The sequence below is a fragment of the Bombina bombina genome, chromosome 1, assembly GCF_027579735.1.
Source record: "Bombina bombina isolate aBomBom1 chromosome 1, aBomBom1.pri, whole genome shotgun sequence".
NCBI classification, from domain to species: Eukaryota; Metazoa; Chordata; class Amphibia; order Anura; family Bombinatoridae; genus Bombina; species Bombina bombina.
Window position 1 is genome coordinate 449329579 of NC_069499.1, and position 21626 is coordinate 449351204.

General features: G+C 40.5%; 1 protein-coding gene across 2 annotated transcripts in view; it reads left to right on the forward strand.

The window, feature by feature from the left end:
* DCAF17 (DDB1 and CUL4 associated factor 17) overlaps window positions 1-21626 on the forward strand; it is a 250177-nt gene that overhangs the window by 24561 nt on the left and 203990 nt on the right. For both annotated transcript variants that reach the window (XM_053698428.1, XM_053698427.1), the window contains exons 3-4: window positions 3477-3580; window positions 15946-16036. In XM_053698428.1, coding sequence (XP_053554403.1) covers window positions 3477-3580; window positions 15946-16036 — 195 coding nt within the window. The remainder of the gene's footprint in view (window positions 1-3476; window positions 3581-15945; window positions 16037-21626) is intronic.

Here is a 21626-nt window from a genome sequence, read left to right on the forward strand (position 1 = left end):
AGAGTGAAACATAACCACACCTATTCAGGTGTGGAAGTGAACCTGCCTCATCAGGTGTGTGAGTGCACACCTGTTTCAATCAGACCATAGTTAGAATACAATGATTAAAACCATTTCCAAATAATTCACATTATACTAAAAAACAAACAAGTACTGTACAAATTGGTTAATAAAGGATGTAAAAAACAACAACCATAGCCAAACATTATCTTATGGTGGATATCATGTGAGCATCATATGTTATAGGATATTATTATGGTATTCTAAAATAGTAACATTAAAAAATTGTTCCCCACCCTTTTTAAAAAAAATAAATAAAAAAAATAAAATATATATATATATATACACACATACATATATAAAAAGTACATATATAAAAAGTTTGTGGTGTTCAGCTTAAGGTATCTCTGGTAGTAAGATGATCCGGTGGGAGTATATTTCCATCCGTTGAGTATCTCACTTTAGTAATGCCATCCGTTCAATTTTTATGAGTCTAGTTGTGCGTTATGTGGAGTCGGTATTGGTCCTTGAAATAATTATGATGAATTTTGAATGTAAGAAGGTTAAAATTAAGATAAATCCAGAAGACGTCAGGAGCCTGAGAAATGTGTGGCAGCCAGCAGCAGCGCCTCCCTCTAATCATTATTTACATATCAGGACATAATAAAAATCTGGTCCTTAGCAGGTCTTAAAATTAGGTAAATACAACCTCAGACGAAAAAACAACAACAAATTACACTGTGTCATTATTTATTTAACAGACTAAGGGGATCATCAGCAAGTGTGACTACCTCTATAAAAGCCAAAGTTTTAGCAGTTCACTGGTCTGGAGCATTCAGGTGTGTGTTAACACAATGCCAAAGAGGTAAAACATTGGCAATGATCTTAGAGAAGCAATTGTTGCTGCCCATCAATCTGGGAAGGGTTATAAGGCTGTTTCCAAACAATTTAAAGTCCATCATTCTACAGTGGAAAGATTATTCACAAGTGGAACACATTCCAGACAGTTGCCAATCTTCCCAGGAGGTGACTTCCCAGCAAATTCACCCCAAGGTCAGACCATGTAATGCTCAGATAAAAAGCAAAAAACCCAAAAGTTACATCTCAGACTCTACAGGCCTCAGTCAAAATGTTAAATGTTAAAGTTCATGACAGTACAATTAGAAAAAGACTGAATAAAAGTATGGTTTGTATGGAACAGTTGTCAGGAGAAAGCCTTTTCTCTTTAAAAGAACATGGCAGTACGGCTTAGGTTTACAAAGTTGAATATGGACAAACCACAAGACTTCTGGAACCATGTTCTTTGGACAGACGAGACCAAAGTGGAGATGTTTTGCCATAATGCTCAGCTCCACGTTTGCCAAAAACCAAACACAGCATATCAGCACAAACACCTCATACCAACTGTCAAGCACAGTGGTGGAGGTGTGATGATTTGGGCTTGTTTTGCAGCCACAGGACCTGGGCACCTTGCAGTCATTGAGTCAACCATGAACTCCTCAGTATGCCAAAGTATTCTAGAGTAAAATGTGAGGCCATATGTCCGACAGCTAAAGCTTGGCCGAAATTGGGTCATGCAACAGGACAATGATCCCAAGCACATCAGCAAATCTACAATAGAATGGCTGAAAAAGAAAAGAATTAAGGTTGTAATGGCCCAGGTAAAGTCCATACCTCAACTCGATTGAAATGCTGTGGTGGGACATTTAGAGAGCTGTGCATAAACGAATGCCCGCAAACCTCAATGAACTGAAGCAACGTTGTAAAGAAGAGTGGGCCAAAATTCCACCACAACGATGTGAGAGACTGATTAAGTCATACAGAAAACAATTACTTCAAGCTATTGCTGCAAAAGGTGGTTTTACAAGCTATTGAATCATTAGGTGTACTTAGTTTTTCACACATGGCTTCTCTATTGTGGATTTATTTTTGTTAAATAAATCATGACACAGTATAATATGTCATGTGTTGTTGTTCATCTGAGGTTGTATTTACCTAATTTTAAGACCTTCCAAGAACCAGATGATTTTTATTTTATCCAGATAACCATAGAATTCATAGAGGGTGTACTTTTCTTTTTTACATGACTGTTCATAGTTCTACATATATCTTTTGGTATTTTTGTACTATATATATATATATATATATATATATATACATTCATTCCTACATACACACACATATATATATCTATAACAGCAGCGCGAGACAGCTTCTGGAGATCCAGCTCTCAGCTGTAACATAACAGCTGAGAGCTGGAGCTCCAGAAGCTTCAGGCGTCTGCCACATATGGAGCCGATCGGTGCTCCGCCTCCATATGAAGCCAGATGCCTGATTGTTACAGATGGTGACACTTTGTGTGTCACCGTCTGTAATGATCTTCTGCTGGTGTGGGCAGGAGGTGGGTGAACTCCTTGCCCAAGAAGGTTAAGGCAGTGCTGGAAAATAATGGTGGCCGCACAAAATATTGACGCTTTAGGCCAATTTGGACATTTCCACTTAGTGGTCTACTCACTCTTGTTGCCAACGGTTTAGACATTAATGGCTGTGTGTTGAGTTATTCTGAGGGTACAGCAAATTTACACTGTTTTGCTAAAACGCAAGTCTGTAAAAAGAACTGAAATGAGTCTGCAAACTCTTAGATACAAGGTAACCGCAGATGTAAAAAGTATATTAAAGGGACATGAAACCCAAATTTTTTCTTTCACGATTTAGAAAGAGCATGCAATTTTAAACAACTTTCTAATTTACTTTTATTATCTGATTTGCTTCATTCTCTTGATATACTTTGCTGAAAAGCATATCTGGATAGGCTCAGTAGCTGCTGATTGATTGCTGCACATAGATGCCTCGTGTGATTGGCTCACCCATGTGCATTGCTATTTCTTCAACAAAGGATAGCTAAATAATGAAGCAAATTAGATAATAGAAGTAAATTGGAAAGTTGTTTAAAATTGTATTCTCTACTTGAATCATGAAAAAAAAATTTGGGTTTAGTGTCCCTTTAATATAACCGTGTTAATTATGCAAAACTGGGGAATGGGTAATAAGGGGATTATCTATCTTTTTAAACAATAAAAATTCTGGAGTAGTCTGTCACTTTAAGCTTCTCCGTCTAAAGGCCCTTCTTGACATTGTAAATCTATTTAGCTTCCAAAATAAATTTATCATATAGAAAATGAGTCATTCGAAAAAACACCATTAACCTCAATTCTTTGTTTATAAAATGTATTTAGTGTTTAATGCCCCTTTAAGTAGACATTCATTTTATGTACAGTAGATATATGTATAAGGTATTCCAACATATTTATTCTATGATAATTATTATAATTTTTTTTAGATAATAATCATACATAAATCACAAGAAAGTTTATTTTTTTGTTATTTACTTACTGTAATCTATCTTTCTTTTGTTCTGTACAAGTTAATAGTTTTTTTTTTGTATTGAAAATACTAATATGTTTTTCTTTCCACAGAAAAACACCATATTTCAGAATGTTTGGACCAAACATTCCAAATCTTCCATCAGTTATGCAAAAGGAAGAATTTATTTTGACAATTTCCGATGTTGTTTTAACAGGTAATTTTTAGTTACGTTAAAAGCTGACAAATTAATTATGTACATTCTTAGCAGAAAATAAACTCAGTCACAGTTCATTGCACTCCAGCTATTGCTTTCACTTTTAATAACTGAGTTTGGTATAATTTTATCGGAATACTTGTACTTTAACTCAATGAACTTAACTAATCTGTTAACTGATTTTCTTCAATAATAAGGTTAAATATAAGGTCATAGTTATTACTTTGCCTTTTATTTAATCTTTACAAAAACCTTCCAAAGTAGCTTTGTCTTCAAATGCCAGATACATGCTGGGATTGTGGAATCTCTTTGCTTGGTCACAAATCAGTCAGCCAAATTTAATTTGATTATTCCTCATGTACAACAATATTTAAATTGCATCTAGTTTCTGCCTTTCAAGAGCTAGAAGATTAAAAAACAAAACATTCTTACCGTCATTTCAGGTTAACATAGCGTGTACAGCCTCCCAAAGTGAACTTCTTGAATTTCTATACACATCTTTATTAATTCAAATTAAGTAATTGTAAGGCCAACCTTTTTGAGAACAAAGCTGCTAAATATTTTCTTCATAAACGGGGAGAGTCTACAGCTGCATTCATTACTTTTGGGAATTCAGAACCTGGCCACCAGGAGGAGGCAAAGACACCCCAGCCAAAGGCTTAAATGCCTCCCCCACTTCCTTCATCCCCCAGTCGTCTTTGCCTCTCATCACAGGAGGTTGGCAGAGAAGTGTCAGAAGATTTCTGTTTAGTCTATTATTGAGGGTAGTACTCTTTGGAATGGGACTGGAGTTTAAAGTAGACCTGTCAGCCTCTCAGTGAGGGCATGGATGAAAGTTAGAGTCCGGAGATGCAGGGAGAGTTTTTCTGCGAACATATCCCGACTCATATTAACAGCTCCATAAGCAATCAGTGTTGACGAGTTTTGCTGCCTGCTTTCTTCTCTCAAGTCCATGTCAGATCGACGCTACTATCTGTCACACTTGAAGGGCCGTGTTCCTGTTCCACGGCGTAGATTCCGGTAAGATCGTTTCATTTTACTTTTAATATGGAAATGTAATGTAATGAAGAAGAAGACAGGGTCTCAGTGGGACTCCTTTTATCTTATGGAATCAAGGGTTAATATCTCCTGAGGGGGGTTATTGAACAGGGGGGGACTTTAATTATGTTTGTTATGTGATTCTGTCTGCTAATGTGTAGTGATACTTGGGCTCGTGGCTATATTCGGAACATACCGGCCCTTTTTGCAGGCTGCGCAGTCTTTGCGGACTGGCGCACTTTTTCTTGGACTGCTCGGTGCACCTTGTGACCGGGCGTGGTCACGCTTCTGTTCTTCATTTCCGTATTCCTGACCGTGTGGCGACGGAGAGAGTCTATTTCGCTAGAGTCTGGGTCATAGGAGGTGGTGAGTGCCCCAGCAATTGGGGATGTAAGGTGCCGTTTATTTTTTGTCCATATTTACAATCTCTAAGTTATGGAGGATTCAGATTTTTTGGGTCCGGTTGGTGTGCCGAGTGGCTCACTCTTGTTTTCCATTACAAGTTATAGGGGGCCTTTCGTTCCTAGACGTCAGGCTGGTACTTGTTTATTCTTCTGGGGGCATCAGAGGGCATTGTGCTCAGTCCTAATTGTCCTATCCATGTTTAGCTGGCAGCGTTCCCGAAGTTCAGATCCTGCTAAGACGTACTCTGTAGGCTTCTGGGTTCTTTTGGTTTAGGTGCTAGAGTTTTTTTTCTCCTTCCCATAGTGGGTTGGAGGTTCAGAGGATTCCATGGTAATCCATGGTGCCAGGTTCAGATCGTCTCCTCCTTGAGGCTTCCTTTGGGTTGACCTCTTGGACTCTGTTTCCTTGATGATGGTACCTCTTCCTTGAGGTCGAGGCTGATTGGGCCTTTTGTCCCCTTTCCTTGGGGCTGGCTTTATGGTCATCGGTATCGGGAAGTTAGGGCCTTTTTTCTACTTCCGGGATCTCGTCTGCTCCCATATTTTTGGAGCTCTGCAGATTACATTGTCTCCTTTTTATTCCGGTGTTTGCGTTGCTTAGGTATTTTTGGTTTTCATCCACCAGGGGTAGTATGTTCGTTCAGTTGTCCTCGAGCCATAGGTGCTTCTGGGAAGGTGATCCTGAGAGGATCTTGGAGACTATTATCTTCTCAATCCTGATTTCTAGGTTTGAGCTCTGTTCTCTTGTACGTTTACCTTAGTCTTGGACTTAGTGGGGTTGTCCCTAGAGCCTTTAGGGGTCAACCAGAGTAGCTGTGTAGCTTTCATCGTTGCCTAGCACTCTTTAGGTTGGGAGTTTGAATCCCGCTGTGGGTGTCTTTAAAGCACTCTGTGTCTGTGGTGTCCAAGGTGCCTTGGATATGACTGTGATTGTATCGCCTGTGGTGCAAGGTCTGCTCCAGATGGGGTAACCCGGTGGTTCCTCAGGGGTTATTAGTTTCTTTAAAGCCGGTTCCGGGTGTCCGGGTTTTTTGTTCTTTGTCTTTAATGGACATTTTGGGGTTCTGTATCCAGATCCCTTAGGACTGGTTTGGGGCGGCACAGTTTCCCATTTCCGGGATATCTCCTGTTCCTACGGGCGGGTTTCTCTCTCTTATCGGAGAATTGGACATTTCTGCTAGGCTGGCCATAGTGGCCGTATGGTTCTTTCATTCTGTATTTGACCTTTTGAGTTCATCTACAGCTTTACACTTCATACCTGTGTGCGGGTGAGCTGTTCTGTTTTTGTTTCCCCTCCCTTTGGGGTGGACTTGGCATTCAACAGTATCTGCCTGGTGCTCGGAGGTCCTTTTTCTTCATCTCTCTGTGGGGTTGTCCCCCCTGCCTTGCGTGCAGGATGTCAGGCGATGAGCTGGTTTTCTTGTGACATGCCATTACTGTAGTTTCAGTAGAGGGCCTCCTTTTGGGAGTGTCCTTAGTCCTCGGGAAGGGATCTACGACTGGGTTCAGGAACCCAAGCTCTTTTTGGGGGGACTGGATCCCCTCCCTTTTCCTTCCTGAAGGTCTTGGTGATTCTGAGAATTTTAATTCCTTTGTCTTTTTGGACATTGCCAGTCGCTTTGGGGCTGGGTCCGTTGCCCGGAGTGAAGGTCAGGGATCTGTCCTGTCGAACTTTAACTCTGTATCATAGCTCTTGTGAGCCTTCCTTAGGTGGAAGGCTTCGCGGTGTATCCCTCCTTAGCAGGTAGTTTTGGTTCTGGGTACTATTCTTCCTTTCCTGCTTTTCTTGGGAAAGTATTGTTCTGCACTACTTGGAGTTTTTTTCTTTCTGAAGACCGTCCTGTGTAGTTTACTAGCTTGGTTAGCTAAGGTTGGTGACTTGTGCTCGCTTAGACCACCTTTGCAGCAGGAAGCCTATGGCTTTCAAAGGAGCATATTCAGATATTCTGCTGCTGTTTTTTGTGGCTCCTGGGGACGGTTTGTCTTTCGGTTGCTCTATTCTGGGTGCGAGTTCGCACTCTGCATAGGGGAGGGGTTATACCTTTTTCTCTTTAGTTTTCAGGGCTTTACTTGGTCCCTTGGAATCCATGCAGATAGGGGTCTGGGATTTCCTCCCATGCTCTGCTAGGTCGGTAGGGTCTTTTATCGGTTTTGCCCTGTTTCATCCTTGTTTACTCTCCTGGAGTTACCCTTGGGGTTTTTCTCTATTGCCCTAGTCCTTTTGTGTTTCTGGGGGTCCTTTGGGACTCCCTTATCTGAGTCCTTATTCTTCCCTTCTGGGAGAATGTGGATGTTCCCTTCTTTCTGGTCGGGGGTGAGTTTATTCGCGGGCTGAGAGCCTGCTGTACTTTGTCTCCTCAGGGGCTTTTGGGCTTGGTCGAGTCTAGTGATTCTGAGCGGTCTCTAGCAAGGACCTTTTCTGGTTCTAACTGTTGGGCAGTTACTTGTGCCTTTTCCTTTTGTCCCTTTCTGCTTCGGGTGAAGCATTTTTTCTTCTGTTATGTGTGATCAGTCCACGGGTCATCATTACTTCTGGGATATAACTCCTCCCCAACAGGAAATGCAAGAGGATTCACCCAGCAGAGCTGCATATAGCTCCTCCCCTCTACGTCAGTCCCAGTCATTCTCTTGCACCCAACGACTAGATAGGATGTGTGAGAGGACTATGGTGATTATACTTAGTTTTTATGACTTCAATCAAAAGTTTGTTATTTTACAATAGCACCGGAGCGTGTTATTACTTCTCTGGCAGAGTTTGAGGAAGAATCTGCCAGAGTTTTTTACTATGATTTTAACCGGAGTTGTTAAGATCATATTGCTGTTCTCGGCCATCTGAGGGAGGTAAAGGCTTCAGATCAGGGGACAGCGGGCAGATGAATCTGCATTGAGGTATGTAGCAGTTTTTATTTCTGAATGGAATTGATGAGAAAATCCTGCCATACCGTTAAAATGACATGTATGTATACACTTTAGTATTCTGGGAATGGTATTTCACCGGAACTACTCTGTTAAAGGTCACTAATCCTTTTATTAACTATTTATCATGTTAAACGTTTTTGCTGGAATGTAGAATCGTTTACATTGCTGAGGTACTGTGTGAAAATATTTGGGCATTATTTTCCACTTGGCAGCATTTTTTGCTTTTATTTATGACAGTTTCGTTTCTCTTCACTGCTGTGTGGGAGAGGGAGGGGCCGTTTTTGGCGCTCTTTGCTACGCATCAAAAAATTCCAGTCAGTTACTTTTATATTTCCTGCATGATCCGGTTCATCTCTGACAGATCTCAGGGGTCTTCAAACTTCTTTGAAGGGAGGTAAATTCTCTCAGCAGAGCTGTGAGAATTCTTAGAGTGACTGTGAATAAAAACGTTGCTTTGTGTTTTTTATGTCAAATTTAATTATTGTTATTTTACTAATGGGAACAAACCTTTGCTAAAAGTTGTGTTGTTTTAAAGTTGATGCTATAACTGTTTTTCAGTTCATTATTTCAACTGTCATTTAATCGTTTAGTACCTCTTTGAGGCACAGTACGTTTTTGCTAAAAAAGATTATAACCAAGTTGTAAGTTTTTTGCTAGTGTGTTAAACATGTCTGACTCAGAGGAAGATGTCTGTGTCATTTGTTCCAATGCCAAGGTGGAGCCCAATAGAAATTTATGTACTAACTGTATTGATGCTACTTTAAATAAAAGTCAATCTGTACAATGTGAACAAATTTCACCAAACAGCGAGGGGAGAGTTATGCCGACTAACTCGCCTCACGCGGCAGTACCTGCATCTCCCGCCCGGGAGGTGCGTGATATTATGGCGCCTAGTACATCTGGGCGACCATTACAGATAACATTACAAGATATGGCTACTGTTATGACTGAAGTTTTGTCTAAATTACCAGAACTAAGAGGCAAGCGTGATCACTCTGGGGTGAGAACAGAGTGCGCTGACAATGCTAGGGCCATGTCTGATACTGCGTCACAGCTCGCAGAGCATGAAGACGGAGAGCTTCATTCTGTGGGTGACGGTTCTGATCCAAACAGATTGGACTCAGATATTTCAAATTTTAAATTTAAATTGGAGAACCTCCGTGTATTACTAGGGGAGGTCTTAGCAGCTCTCAACGATTGTAACACCGTTGCAATACCAGAGAAGCTGTGCAGGTTGGATAAATATTTTGCGGTACCGGCGAGTACTGAAGTTTTTCCTATACCTAAGAGACTAACTGAAATTGTTACTAAGGAGTGGGATAGACCCGGTGTGCCGTTCTCACCCCCTCCAATATTTAGAAAGATGTTTCCAATAGACGCCACCACTCGGGACTTATGGCAAACGGTCCCCAAGGTGGAGGGAGCAGTTTCTACTTTAGCTAAGCGTACCACTATCCCGGTGGAGGATAGCTGTGCTTTCTCAGATCCAATGGATAAAAAATTAGAGGGTTACCTTAAGAAAATGTTTGTTCAACAAGGTTTTATATTGCAACCCCTTGCATGTATTGCGCCGATTACAGCTGCGGCAGCATTTTGGATTGAGTCGCTGGAAGAGAACCTTAGTTCATCTACGCTAGACGACATTACGGACAGGCTTAGAGTCCTTAAACTAGCTAATTCTTTCATTTCGGAGGCCGTAGTACATTTAACCAAACTTACGGCTAAGAACTCAGGATTCGCCATACAGGCACGTAGGGCGCTGTGGCTAAAATCCTGGTCAGCAGATGTTACTTCTAAGTCCAAATTACTTAATATACCTTTCAAGGGGCAGTCTTTATTTGGGCCCGGTTTGAAAGAAATTATCGCTGACATTACAGGAGGTAAGGGCCACGCCCTACCCCAAGACAAAGCCAAAGCTAAGGCTAGACAGTCTAATTTTCGTCCCTTTCGGAATTTCAAAACAGGAGCAGCATCAACCTCCACTGCACCAAAACAGGAAGGAGCTGTTGCTCGTTACAGGCAAGGCTGGAAGCCTAACCAGGCCTGGAACAAGAGCAAGCAGGCCAGGAAACCTGCTGCTGCCCCAAAGACAGCATGAACCGAGAGCCCCCGATCCGGGACCGGATCTAGTGGGGGGCAGACTCTCTCTCTTCGCCCAGGCCTGGGCAAGAGATGTTCAGGATCCCTGGGCACTAGAGATCATATCTCAGGGATACCTTCTAGACTTCAAATTATCTCCCCCAAGAGGGAGATTTCATCTGTCAAGGTTGTCAACAAACCAGATAAAGAAAGAAGCGTTTCTACGCTGCGTACAAGATCTGTTATTAATGGGAGTGATCCATCCGGTTCCGCGGTCGGAACAAGGACAAGGGTTCTACTCAAACCTGTTTGTGGTTCCCAAAAAAGAGGGAACTTTCAGGCCAATCTTAGATTTAAAGATTCTAAACAAATTCCTAAGAGTTCCATCGTTCAAAATGGAAACTATTCGGACAATTTTACCCATGATCCAAGAGGGTCAGTACATGACCACTGTGGATTTAAAGGATGCTTACCTTCACATTCCGATCCACAAAGATCATCACCGGTATCTAAGGTTTGCCTTCTTAGACAGGCACTACCAGTTTGTAGCTCTTCCATTCGGATTGGCTACGGCTCCAAGAATCTTCACAAAGGTTCTGGGTGCCCTTCTGGCGGTACTAAGACCGCGAGGGATTTCGGTAGCTCCGTACCTAGACGACATTCTAATACAAGCTTCAAGCTTTCAAACTGCCAAGTCTCATACAGAGTTAGTTCTGGCATTTCTAAGGGCGCATGGATGGAAAGTGAACGAAAAGAAGAGTTCTCTCTTTCCTCTCACAAGAGTTCCATTCTTGGGGACTCTTATAGATTCTGTAGAAATGAAGATTTACCTGACAGAAGACAGGTTAACAAAGCTTCAAAATGCATGCCGTGTCCTTCATTCCATTCAACACCCGTCAGTAGCTCAATGCATGGAGGTGATCGGCTTAATGGTAGCGGCAATGGACATAGTACCTTTTGCACGCCTACACCTCAGACCGCTGCAATTATGCATGCTAAGTCAGTGGAATGGGGATTACTCAGATTTGTCCCCTACTCTGAGTCTAAATCAAGAGACCAGAAATTCTCTTCTATGGTGGCTTTATCGGCCACACCTGTCCAGGGGGATGCCATTCAGCAGGCCAGACTGGACAATTGTAACAACAGACGCCAGCCTACTAGGTTGGGGCGCTGTCTGGAATTCTCTGAAGGCTCAGGGACTATGGAATCAGGAGGAGAGTCTCCTGCCAATAAACATTCTGGAATTGAGAGCAGTTCTCAATGCCCTTCTGGCTTGGCCCCAGTTAACAACTCGGGGGTTCATCAGGTTTCAGTCGGACAACATCACGACTGTAGCTTACATCAACCATCAGGGAGGGACAAGAAGCTCCCTAGCAATGATGGAAGTATCAAAGATAATTCGCTGGGCAGAGTCTCACTCTTGCCACCTGTCAGCAATCCACATCCCGGGAGTGGAGAACTGGGAGGCGGATTTCTTGAGTCGCCAGACTTTTCATCCGGGGGAGTGGGAACTTCATCCGGAGGTCTTCGCCCAAATACTTCGACGTTGGGGCAAACCAGAGATAGATCTCATGGCGTCTCGCCAGAACGCCAAACTTCCTCGCTACGGGTCCAGATCCAGGGATCCGGAAGCAGTTCTGATAGATGCTTTGACAGCACCTTGGAACTTCGGGATGGCTTATGTGTTTCCACCCTTCCCGCTGCTTCCTCGATTGATTGCCAAAATCAAACAGGAGAGGGCATCAGTAATACTAATAGCACCTGCATGGCCACGCAGGACTTGGTATGCAGATCTAGTGGACATGTCATCCTGTCCGCCTTGGTCTCTACCTCTAAGACAGGACCTTCTGATACAGGGTCCATTCAAACATCAAAATCTAACTTCTCTGAAGCTGACTGCTTGGAAATTGAACGCTTGATTTTATCAAAACGTGGTTTTTCTGAGTCGGTTATTGATACCCTGATTCAGGCTAGGAAGCCTGTTACCAGAAGGATTTACCATAAAATATGGCGGAAATACCTATACTGGTGCGAATCCAAAGGTTACTCCTGGAGTAAGGTTAGGATCGCTAGGATATTGTCTTTTCTACAAGAAGGTTTAGAAAAGGGTTTATCAGCTAGCTCATTAAAGGGACAGATTTCAGCTCTGTCCATCTTGTTACACAAGCGTCTGTCGGAAAATCCAGACGTCCAGGCTTTTTGTCAAGCTTTAGCTAGGATCAAGCCTGTGTTTAAGGCTGTTGCTCCGCCATGGAGTTTAAACTTAGTTCTTAACGTTTTACAGGGTGTTCCGTTTGAACCCCTTCATTCCATTGATATAAAATTGTTATCTTGGAAAGTTCTGTTTTTAATGGCTATTTCCTCGGCTCGAAGAGTCTCTGAGTTATCAGCCTTACATTGTGATTCCCCTTATCTGATTTTTCACTCAGACAAGGTAGTTCTGCGTACTAAACCTGGGTTCTTACCTAAGGTAGTCACTAACAGGAACATCAATCAAGAGATTGTTGTTCCATCCCTGTGTCCAAATCCTTCTTCAAAGAAGGAACGTCTTCTACACAATCTGGATGTAGTTCGTGCCCTCAAGTTCTACTTGCAGGCAACTAAAGATTTTCGCCAAACTTCTTCCCTGTTTGTCGTTTATTCTGGACAGAGGAGAGGTCAAAAAGCTTCTGCTACCTCTCTCTCTTTTTGGCTTCGTAGCATAATACGTTTAGCCTATGAGACTGCTGGACAGCAGCCTCCTGAAAGAATTACAGCTCACTCCACTAGAGCTGTGGCTTCCACTTGGGCCTTTAAGAATGAGGCCTCTGTTGAACAGATTTGCAAGGCTGCAACTTGGTCTTCGCTTCATACTTTTTCCAAATTTTACAAATTTGACACTTTTGCTTCTTCGGAGGCTATTTTTGGGAGAAAGGTTCTTCAGGCAGTGGTTCCTTCTGTATAATGAGCCTGCCTATCCCTCCCGTCATCCGTGTACTTTTGCTTTGGTATTGGTATCCCAGAAGTAATGATGACCCGTGGACTGATCACACATAACAGAAGAAAACATAATTTATGCTTACCTGATAAATTCCTTTCTTCTGTTGTGTGATCAGTCCACGGCCCGCCCTGTTTTAAGGCAGGTAAATATTTTTTAAATTATACTCCAGTCACCACTTCACCCTTGGTTACTCCTTTCTCGTTGATTCTTGGTCGAATGACTGGGACTGACGTAGAGGGGAGGAGCTATATGCAGCTCTGCTGGGTGAATCCTCTTGCATTTCCTGTTGGGGAGGAGTTATATCCCAGAAGTAATGATGACCCGTGGACTGATCACACAACAGAAGAAAGGAATTTATCAGGTAAGCATAAATTATGTTTTTTTGTCGGGAGTTTGGGTGTTTCAGGCTATGGTGCCCTCAGAATGGGCCGCCTTTTGTACCCGCCCGTTTTGCATTCAGTGTCCTCTATAGCTTGGGCTATTTTAAAAGTAATGAATGCAGCTGTGGACTCTCCCCGTTTATGAAGAAAAACTTAAATTATGCTTACTTGATAATTTTCTTTTCTTCAGACGGGGAGAGTTCACAGCTCCCCGCCCGCGTTTTTTATATGGGACGGCCATAATTTTTGTTTTTGTGCTTCTGGCACCTTTCTCACCCTGATATTTCTCCTACTGTTCCTTGTTCCCTCGGCAGAATGACTGGGGGATGAGGGAAGTGGGAGAGGTATTTAAGCCTTTGGCTGGGGTGTCTTTGCCTCCTCCTTGTGGCCAGGTTCTGAATTCCCTAAAGTAATGAATGCAGCTGTGGACTCTCCCCGTCTAAAGAAGTATTCTCATATCACCAAGAATTAACAAGATAGTAGAAAAAAGAACTATAAAACATGCGCAATGGCATTTTGTGGTAGGTTTTCACACATTTCAGTTATTAATAGTTAATTGAATGTACTGTCTTGTGATAGTGTGTGAGAAAACAAATCATGATGAAGCATGAACCCCTCTGCTCTGTGTTGAAGTACTGTATATGTGTGTGTATGTATATATCAGCGAGTATATATCACACTCGCTCTCAGCAGAGGAAATAACCAGAAACAGTCTTGACAAAGGTCCCTGCGAGGACCGAAACGACTGACTGAATTGATGAACTATTAATACATTTTGTGTTAACTAAGTCCTGTGAGTGCCTCTTCCTTTTCATGAAAGTTTTTTTATATATATATATATATATATATATATATATATATATATATATATACACACACCAGTGGATATAAAAAGTCTACACACCCCTGTTAAAATGTCAGGTTTCTGTGATGTAAAAAAATGAGACAAAGATAAATCATTTCAGAACTTTTTCTACCTTTTAATGTGACCTATAAACTGTACATCTCAATTGAAAAACAAACTGAAATCTTTTAGGTAAAGGGAAATAAAAATAAAAAAATAAAATAATATGGTTGCATAAGTGTGAACACCCTTTTATAACTGGGGATGTAGCTGTGCTCAGAATTAAGTAATCACATTCAAAATCATGTTAAATAGGAGTCCGTACACACCTGTCATCATTTAAAGTGCCTCTGATTAACCCCAAATAAAGTTCAGCTGTTCTAGTAGGTCTTTCCTGACATTTTGTTAGTCGCATCCTACAGCAAAAGCCATGGTCCGCAGAGTGCGTCTAAAGCATCAGAGGGATCTCATTGTTAAAAGGTATCAGTCAGGAGAAGGGTCATCATCAAGTGAAGAAAATATGGTACAACAGTGACATTACCAAGAACTGGATGTCCCTCCAAAATTGATGAAAACATGAGAAGAAAACTGGTCTGGGAGGCTGCCAAGAGGCCTACAGCAACATTAAATGAGCTGCAGGAATATCTGGCAAGTACTGGCTGTGTGGTACATGTGACAACAATCGCCCGTATTCTTCATATGTCTGGGCTATGGGATAGAGTGGCAAGACAGAAACCTTTTCTTACAAAAAAAAACATCCAAGCCCGGCTAAATTTTGCAAAAACACATCTGAAGTTTCCCAAAAGCATGTTGCAAAAGGTGTTCTGGTCTGATGAAACCAAAGTTGAACTTTTTGGCCATAATTCCAAAAGATATGTTTAGGGCAAAAACAACACTGCATATCACCAAAAGAACACCATACCCACAGTGAAGCATGGTGGTGCCAGCATCATGCTTTGGGGCTGTTTTTCTTCAGCTGGAACTGGGGCCTTAGTTAAGCTAGAGGGAATAATGAACAGTTCCAAATACCAAACAATATTGGCACAAAACCTTCAGGCTTCTGCTAGGAAGCTGAACATGAAGAGGAAGTTCATCTTTCAGCATGACAACGACCCAAAGCATACATCCAAATCAACAAAGGAATGGCTTCACCAGAAGGAGATTAAAGTTTTGGGATGGCCCAGCCAGAGCCAAGACCTGAATCCAATTCAAAATCTGTGGGGTGATCTGAAGAGGGCTGTGCACAGGAGATGCCCTCGCATTCTGACAGATTTAGAGTGTTTTTGCAAAGAAGAGTGGGCAAATATTGCCAAGTCAAGATGTGCCATGCTGAATAACTCATACCCAAAAACGACTGAGTGCTGTAATAAAATCAAAAGGTGCTTCTATAAAGTATTAATTTAAGGGTGTTCACACTTATGCAACCATATTATTTTATTTTTTTATTTCCCTTTACCTAAAAGATTTCAGTTTGTTTTTCAATTGAGTTGTCCAGTTTATAGGTCACATTAAAGGTGGAAAAAGTTCTGAAATGATTTATCTTTGTCTCATTTTTTTACATCACTGAAACCTGACATTTTAACAGGGGTGTGTAGACTTTTTATATCCACTATATATATACTTGTTTTATATTTATATATATATATATACACACACACACACACACACACACTCTATAAAATGTGATCATATTATATATTTCACCTTGCATTTTTTTCCAGCATTCCAACAAAGCCACAACAAATTTATGAAATGCCCAGGTGTTCAAAGTTAGAAAAAATTGAAGATGCATTATTGTGTGAAGGCCCGGTGGTAAGTTTGTAAACTATTATTGTTTTATTGTTTAATGGGACATTAAACTGATAGGTGCTTACCATGTTATTGTGTTTCCTCCTGTGAATGTCTTAAAAACGATTCTCTTATTTTATCCTAGTTCTGTTTAATGAAGTTTTGTCTTTATACTGGGTGTCGCCATCTAGGAATTGAAGTATCCTTGCACCCTGTGACAGAAGTGGTGCACATTCTGATTTCAGTGATATTGTTTTCTTTACAATTCGTATCGTGCACTCCAGTACACAATACAGTACGTTTTGGAATGGCTGCTTTGCTCTGTATTATGAGGGCTTTTTATATTTGTTATGCTACTTATAAACTGTAGAAAAACTGCAAAAATCTAACTCTTTTGCTTTCTATTGTGCAAATAGAAAGCCAAAGTTTGGGGCATATTCAGCTGGTGAAGAAAGTGGAGGTCTGGTGCCGCAGATCTGAAGTTAGTCCAGCTAATATGCCATAACTGTCCTGCTTTCTAACCAGGAAATCCCTTGGCAAATCACAAGCAACATAGCGGATATACCCAGTAAACATCAACCGCTGGTAAAGCCATTTGCTTGGAGAGGTGTGCAGAGGAGAAGTGTCAATGCTGCATAGGGTCAGTGTGAGAGGTTGCCATCTTATGTTAGGATGGTATTGCTGACTCACCTGCACTGCACCTCTTAGAAATGCCCCATCAAGTATTGGAATTACTTGTGTTAGACATGCTGAGAGATGTTCTTACTATTACAGCACAGCATCATTGTGAACACATAATTTATGCACTTATGAGGGGAACCCTGAAGGTCCAAACTCGCCTCGCTAGATTACATCTCTAACTTCATTGATCTAAACCTCCACATTACCTCAAGACTGAACTCAGGTGTACCTAGACACCTATCTCTCTCACTTTACTGTTTTACCAAACGCATATCTTCTAGTGGGGCCTCTTTTCTTTCTTACCGGTCACCATGTCTTAATCTCACAAAAATATATCCAAAGTAGCAGCGATAGTTAAACGTATAGTGGTAAATCACTTCAGCAATCCTGCAGTTACACTCCCTCTAGCCATGAACATCTAACTCACAGATGAAGCCTTGAAAGATCTACAAGCTGCACACACAACAATCACTCCTACATTATTATTAAATTCTCTTAAAACTCTACTGGATGCTCATCATGCCTTTTTCTCAGAAAAACATACTACAGCAATGACTGAATTGACAAAAGACGTTGCCTTAACAAATGAGAGATTGTATATCATGGAATACAAACAAGAAGACTTTTCTGTTGGACAAGCCAATCTCATGAACTATTCTTGCACCTTAGCCAGATCACATATCTGCACTAGAAGACAAGTTGGTAGCCATAGAGGACAGATCCCACTGTAATAATTTAAGGGGGGATACCTGAGGCTATTTCTACAACCAAACTCACCTCATATCTTACTGTTCTTTTCAGCCATTTGCCTCCACCTTAATCTGATACAGAACATTGCATTGATTAACTCATAGATCAGCTAGGCCTAAAGACATAATTGTCTGGCTGCACTTCTACACCTATAAAGAGATACTGCAAAAGGCTATTTTACAGAGACCTTCTTTGCCTTAATAAGAAAATGCAGATATAAAAATATTAGCAGATTTGTTGTCACGCCCTCTACAGCATAGGCGTAATTTCACAGAGATCAACAGGGCTTTGAGCAATCAGATTTGCTATGTATGGGGGTTTCCTACCAAACCGCTGTGTCAAAGGATAACGAAGTGCACACTGTTACTAATATATTACAAGGTACTAATCTTTTACAATTTTGAAACATTCCTCTGACTAATCCACCAACATTTGATTGCAGCCCTTTGCACAGTACTCTCTGTGGCATGGCCCGGAATTAGGATCCTATGCCCCAAAGGAAGAGGCAAAGCATTGAACCTGAATGACTATAAGAAATATCAGTTACACTACCCTCTTAGAGGAAAGGTATCAGTTTAACTGTTCAATTTTTCTACTTAAAGGGACAGTAAAGACCAAACTAAACTTTCATGATTCAGATAGGGCATGCAATTCTAGACAACTTTCCAATTTACTTTTATCATCAAATTTGCTTTGTTCCCTTGGTGGTATTTTTGAAAAGCTAAACCTAGCTAGGCTCAAACTGATTTCTAAACAGTTGAAAACCGCCTCTTAGCTCAGAGCATTTTGAAAGTTTTTCACAGTTAGACAGTGTTAGTTCATGTGTGTCATATAGATAACATTGTGCACACTCCCGTGAAGTTATTTAAGAGTCTTCACTGATTGACTACACTGCATGTCTGTCAAAAGCACTTAGATAAGGAGGCTGTCTGCAGAGGCTTAGATACAAGGTAATCACAGAGGTAAAAAGTATATTAATATAACTGTTGGTTATGCAAAAATGGGGAATGGGTAATAAAGGGATTATCTATCTTTTTAAATAAGAAAACTTTTGGTGTAGACTGTCCCTTTAAGTTTATGCGCACTATGTAATAAAGAAGTTGACTTTTGTTATTACAGGTTGAATTTATATTGAGGATAACATAATGCAGGATATGAGTTTACTAGGCCTACTGAAGTCTTCATAAACTGATAATAACTTTGGGAGAGGGCTCAGTCAGACAGCACAGTTAAATGTAAGAGAGTGGTGGGATATCCTGTAAGAAAATTATACCGTGTGCTTATCACTTCTCTATATACAGTATGTGTATAAATAAAGAGCAATAAGTGACACTAGAAACAATTTTTGGCAGAAGAGTTTCCAACTCAAAGAAAAATATTAAGTAAGCACAAGTCCCCCTTCTTGTATGCCACAGTATGTAACAAAATGCATAGTATATAAAACCAGCTTATTCTTTAATAAGAGAAACATTATAGCACATCTACAAAACGTATCTTGGGGACAAAGGACACTAATTTCTACATTCAGGCCCCTGATTAATGCATCAGACATTAGAGTCTTCATAAACCATAACAGAAAATACACATAGCAGTCCGTACATTGAAGTTACAATATGAGGGTTAAGAATAAAATACATGTCGGATGAGAGCAGTCTCACATATACTCAACTGTCCACATCTATACAGATGGTGAGAAAGATCAGCCTACAGAACAAAGTAGATTCCAGCCACCAAATATCTTAAGACCTTTATTTTCTTTTATATGGGTCCAAAGAAAGTACAACGTTTCAGGCCTGCCGATTGCATAGTCATGTATGTTCAAATCAGCCAATAGAATTTAAGCAGCTCTCATATTATTGGCTGATTTGGAAAAAATAAATATTTATTATTATTATTTTTAATTTATACAATTTATTTTAAATAGTAATGTTAGGTTCATTTATAGTTTATTCTTATTTTTTTAAAATTTCACAGGTAAGTTTTTATTTATTTTAAGGTGGTTATATTGTACTTTTAATTCAAAGTTAGTTTTTTTTTTTAGGTTTAGGGGATAATAGTTTAATTTAGTGTTTTGCGATGTGGGGGGCTGGCTGTTTAAGGGTTAATAGTTTTAGTTTAGTATTATCAATGTGGGGGGCCGGCAGTTTAATGGGTTATTAGATTTATTTTAGTAGAAGCAATGTGGGGGGCTGGCGGTTTAGGGGTTAATAGATTTATTTTAGTAGTATCAATGTGTGGGTCGGCGGTTTAGGGGTTAATAGATTTACTATAGTAGTAGCGATGTGAGGGGCTGGCGGTTTAGGGGTTAATAGGTTTATTTAGTGTTGGCTATGTGGGTGGGCGGCAGTTTAGGGGTTAATAGGTTTATTATAGTATTTGCGATGTGGGGGATGGCGGTTTAGGGGTTAATAGTGTAGTTTATGGGTTAGTGTACTTTGTAACATTTTTGTTATGAGTTTTGTGAAACATTTTTGTTTCACAAAATCCATAACTACTGGTCTCAGATAGTGGAATGGATCGCGGCAGTATAAGCTATAACGCTAACCTAATAGCCGGACCGTACAACCTGTTATACAGCACTATGAAAATCCCGCACTCAAAAGCCATTTTTTGAGTGCGGAATGGAGAGTTGCATAAAAGCTAAAACACTAGCAGAATTGGTGCACCGCCGCACTTGTAATACAGGAGACCTGCATATTCAGAGTGCAGTGCCCAATTTATCAGAGGTATAGCTGTATCGCATAACTTGTGATCTTGCTGATAGGTTGGTAAAGCTATATCTTATAGAAGAAATGAGAGAGTAGTATATACCACTTATAAACCTCACGGTGCCTCCCTCTTAACAAATTATATCTTACTAAAAAGGAGAGAGAAAAATATTAGAGAATGCAATAATCCTCTAAAAAAGAAAGGGAATAAAAACGGCACACATATGAGGTGAATTCAACAATTTATTAAACTAATATAGCATTTACAAAAGAAGTTTGCCCAAACATGCCCTGCCATCTCAAAAATGGAGCAGAAACATGCAACTACACCACTTTATACAAATTAAAACCAGAACTACATCTCATATCAATATAATACAAGCCTGTATCATTAAATCACACAATTAGTACCATTTCCTGTATCGGATAGCTATAAAATCCAAAACAGGTAGAGCTCTAATATATCACTTATACATGCAGAGGTAAAGTAACACCACAGAGCTGCATAAATATGTGATATATATATATATATATATATATATATATATATATATATATATATATATATATATATATATATATATATATATATATATATATATATATATACAGGGAGTGCAGAATTATTAGGCAAGTTGTATTTTTGAGGATTCATTTTATTATTGAACAACAACCATGTTCTCAATGAACCCAAAAAACTCATTAATATCAAAGCTGAATAGTTTTGGAAGTAGTTTTTAGTTATAGCTATTTTAGGGGGATATCTGTGTGTGCAGGTGACTATTACTGTGCATAATTATTAGGCAACTTAACAAAAAACAAATATATACCCATTTCAATTATTTACTTTTACCAGTGAAACCAATATAACATCTCAACATTCACAAATATACATTTCTGACATTCAAAAACAAAACAAAAAACAAATCAGTGACCAATATAGCAACCTTTCTTTGCAAGGACACTCAAAAGCCTGCCATCCATGGATTCTGTCAGTGTTTTGATCTGTTCACCATCAACATTGCGTGCAGCAGCAACCACAGCCTCCCAGACACTGTTCAGAGAGGTGTACTGTTTTCCCTCCTTGTAAATCTCACATTTGATGATGGACCACAGGTTCTCAATGGGGTTCAGATCAGGTGAACAAGGAGGCCATGTCATTAGATTTTCTTCTTTTATACCCTTTCTTGCCAGCCACGCTGTGGAGTACTTGGACGCGTGTGAAGGAGCATTGTCCTGCATGAAAATCATGTTTTTCTTGAAGGATGCAGACTTCTTCCTGTACCACTGCTTGAAGAAGGTGTCTTCCAGAAACTGGCAGTAGGACTGGGAGTTGAGCTTGACTCCATCCTCAACCCGAAAAGGCCCCACAAGCTCATCTTTGATGATACCAGCCCAAACCAGTACTCCACCTCCACCTTGCTGGCGTCTGAGTCGGACTGGAGCTCTCTGCCCTTTACCAATCCAGCCACGGG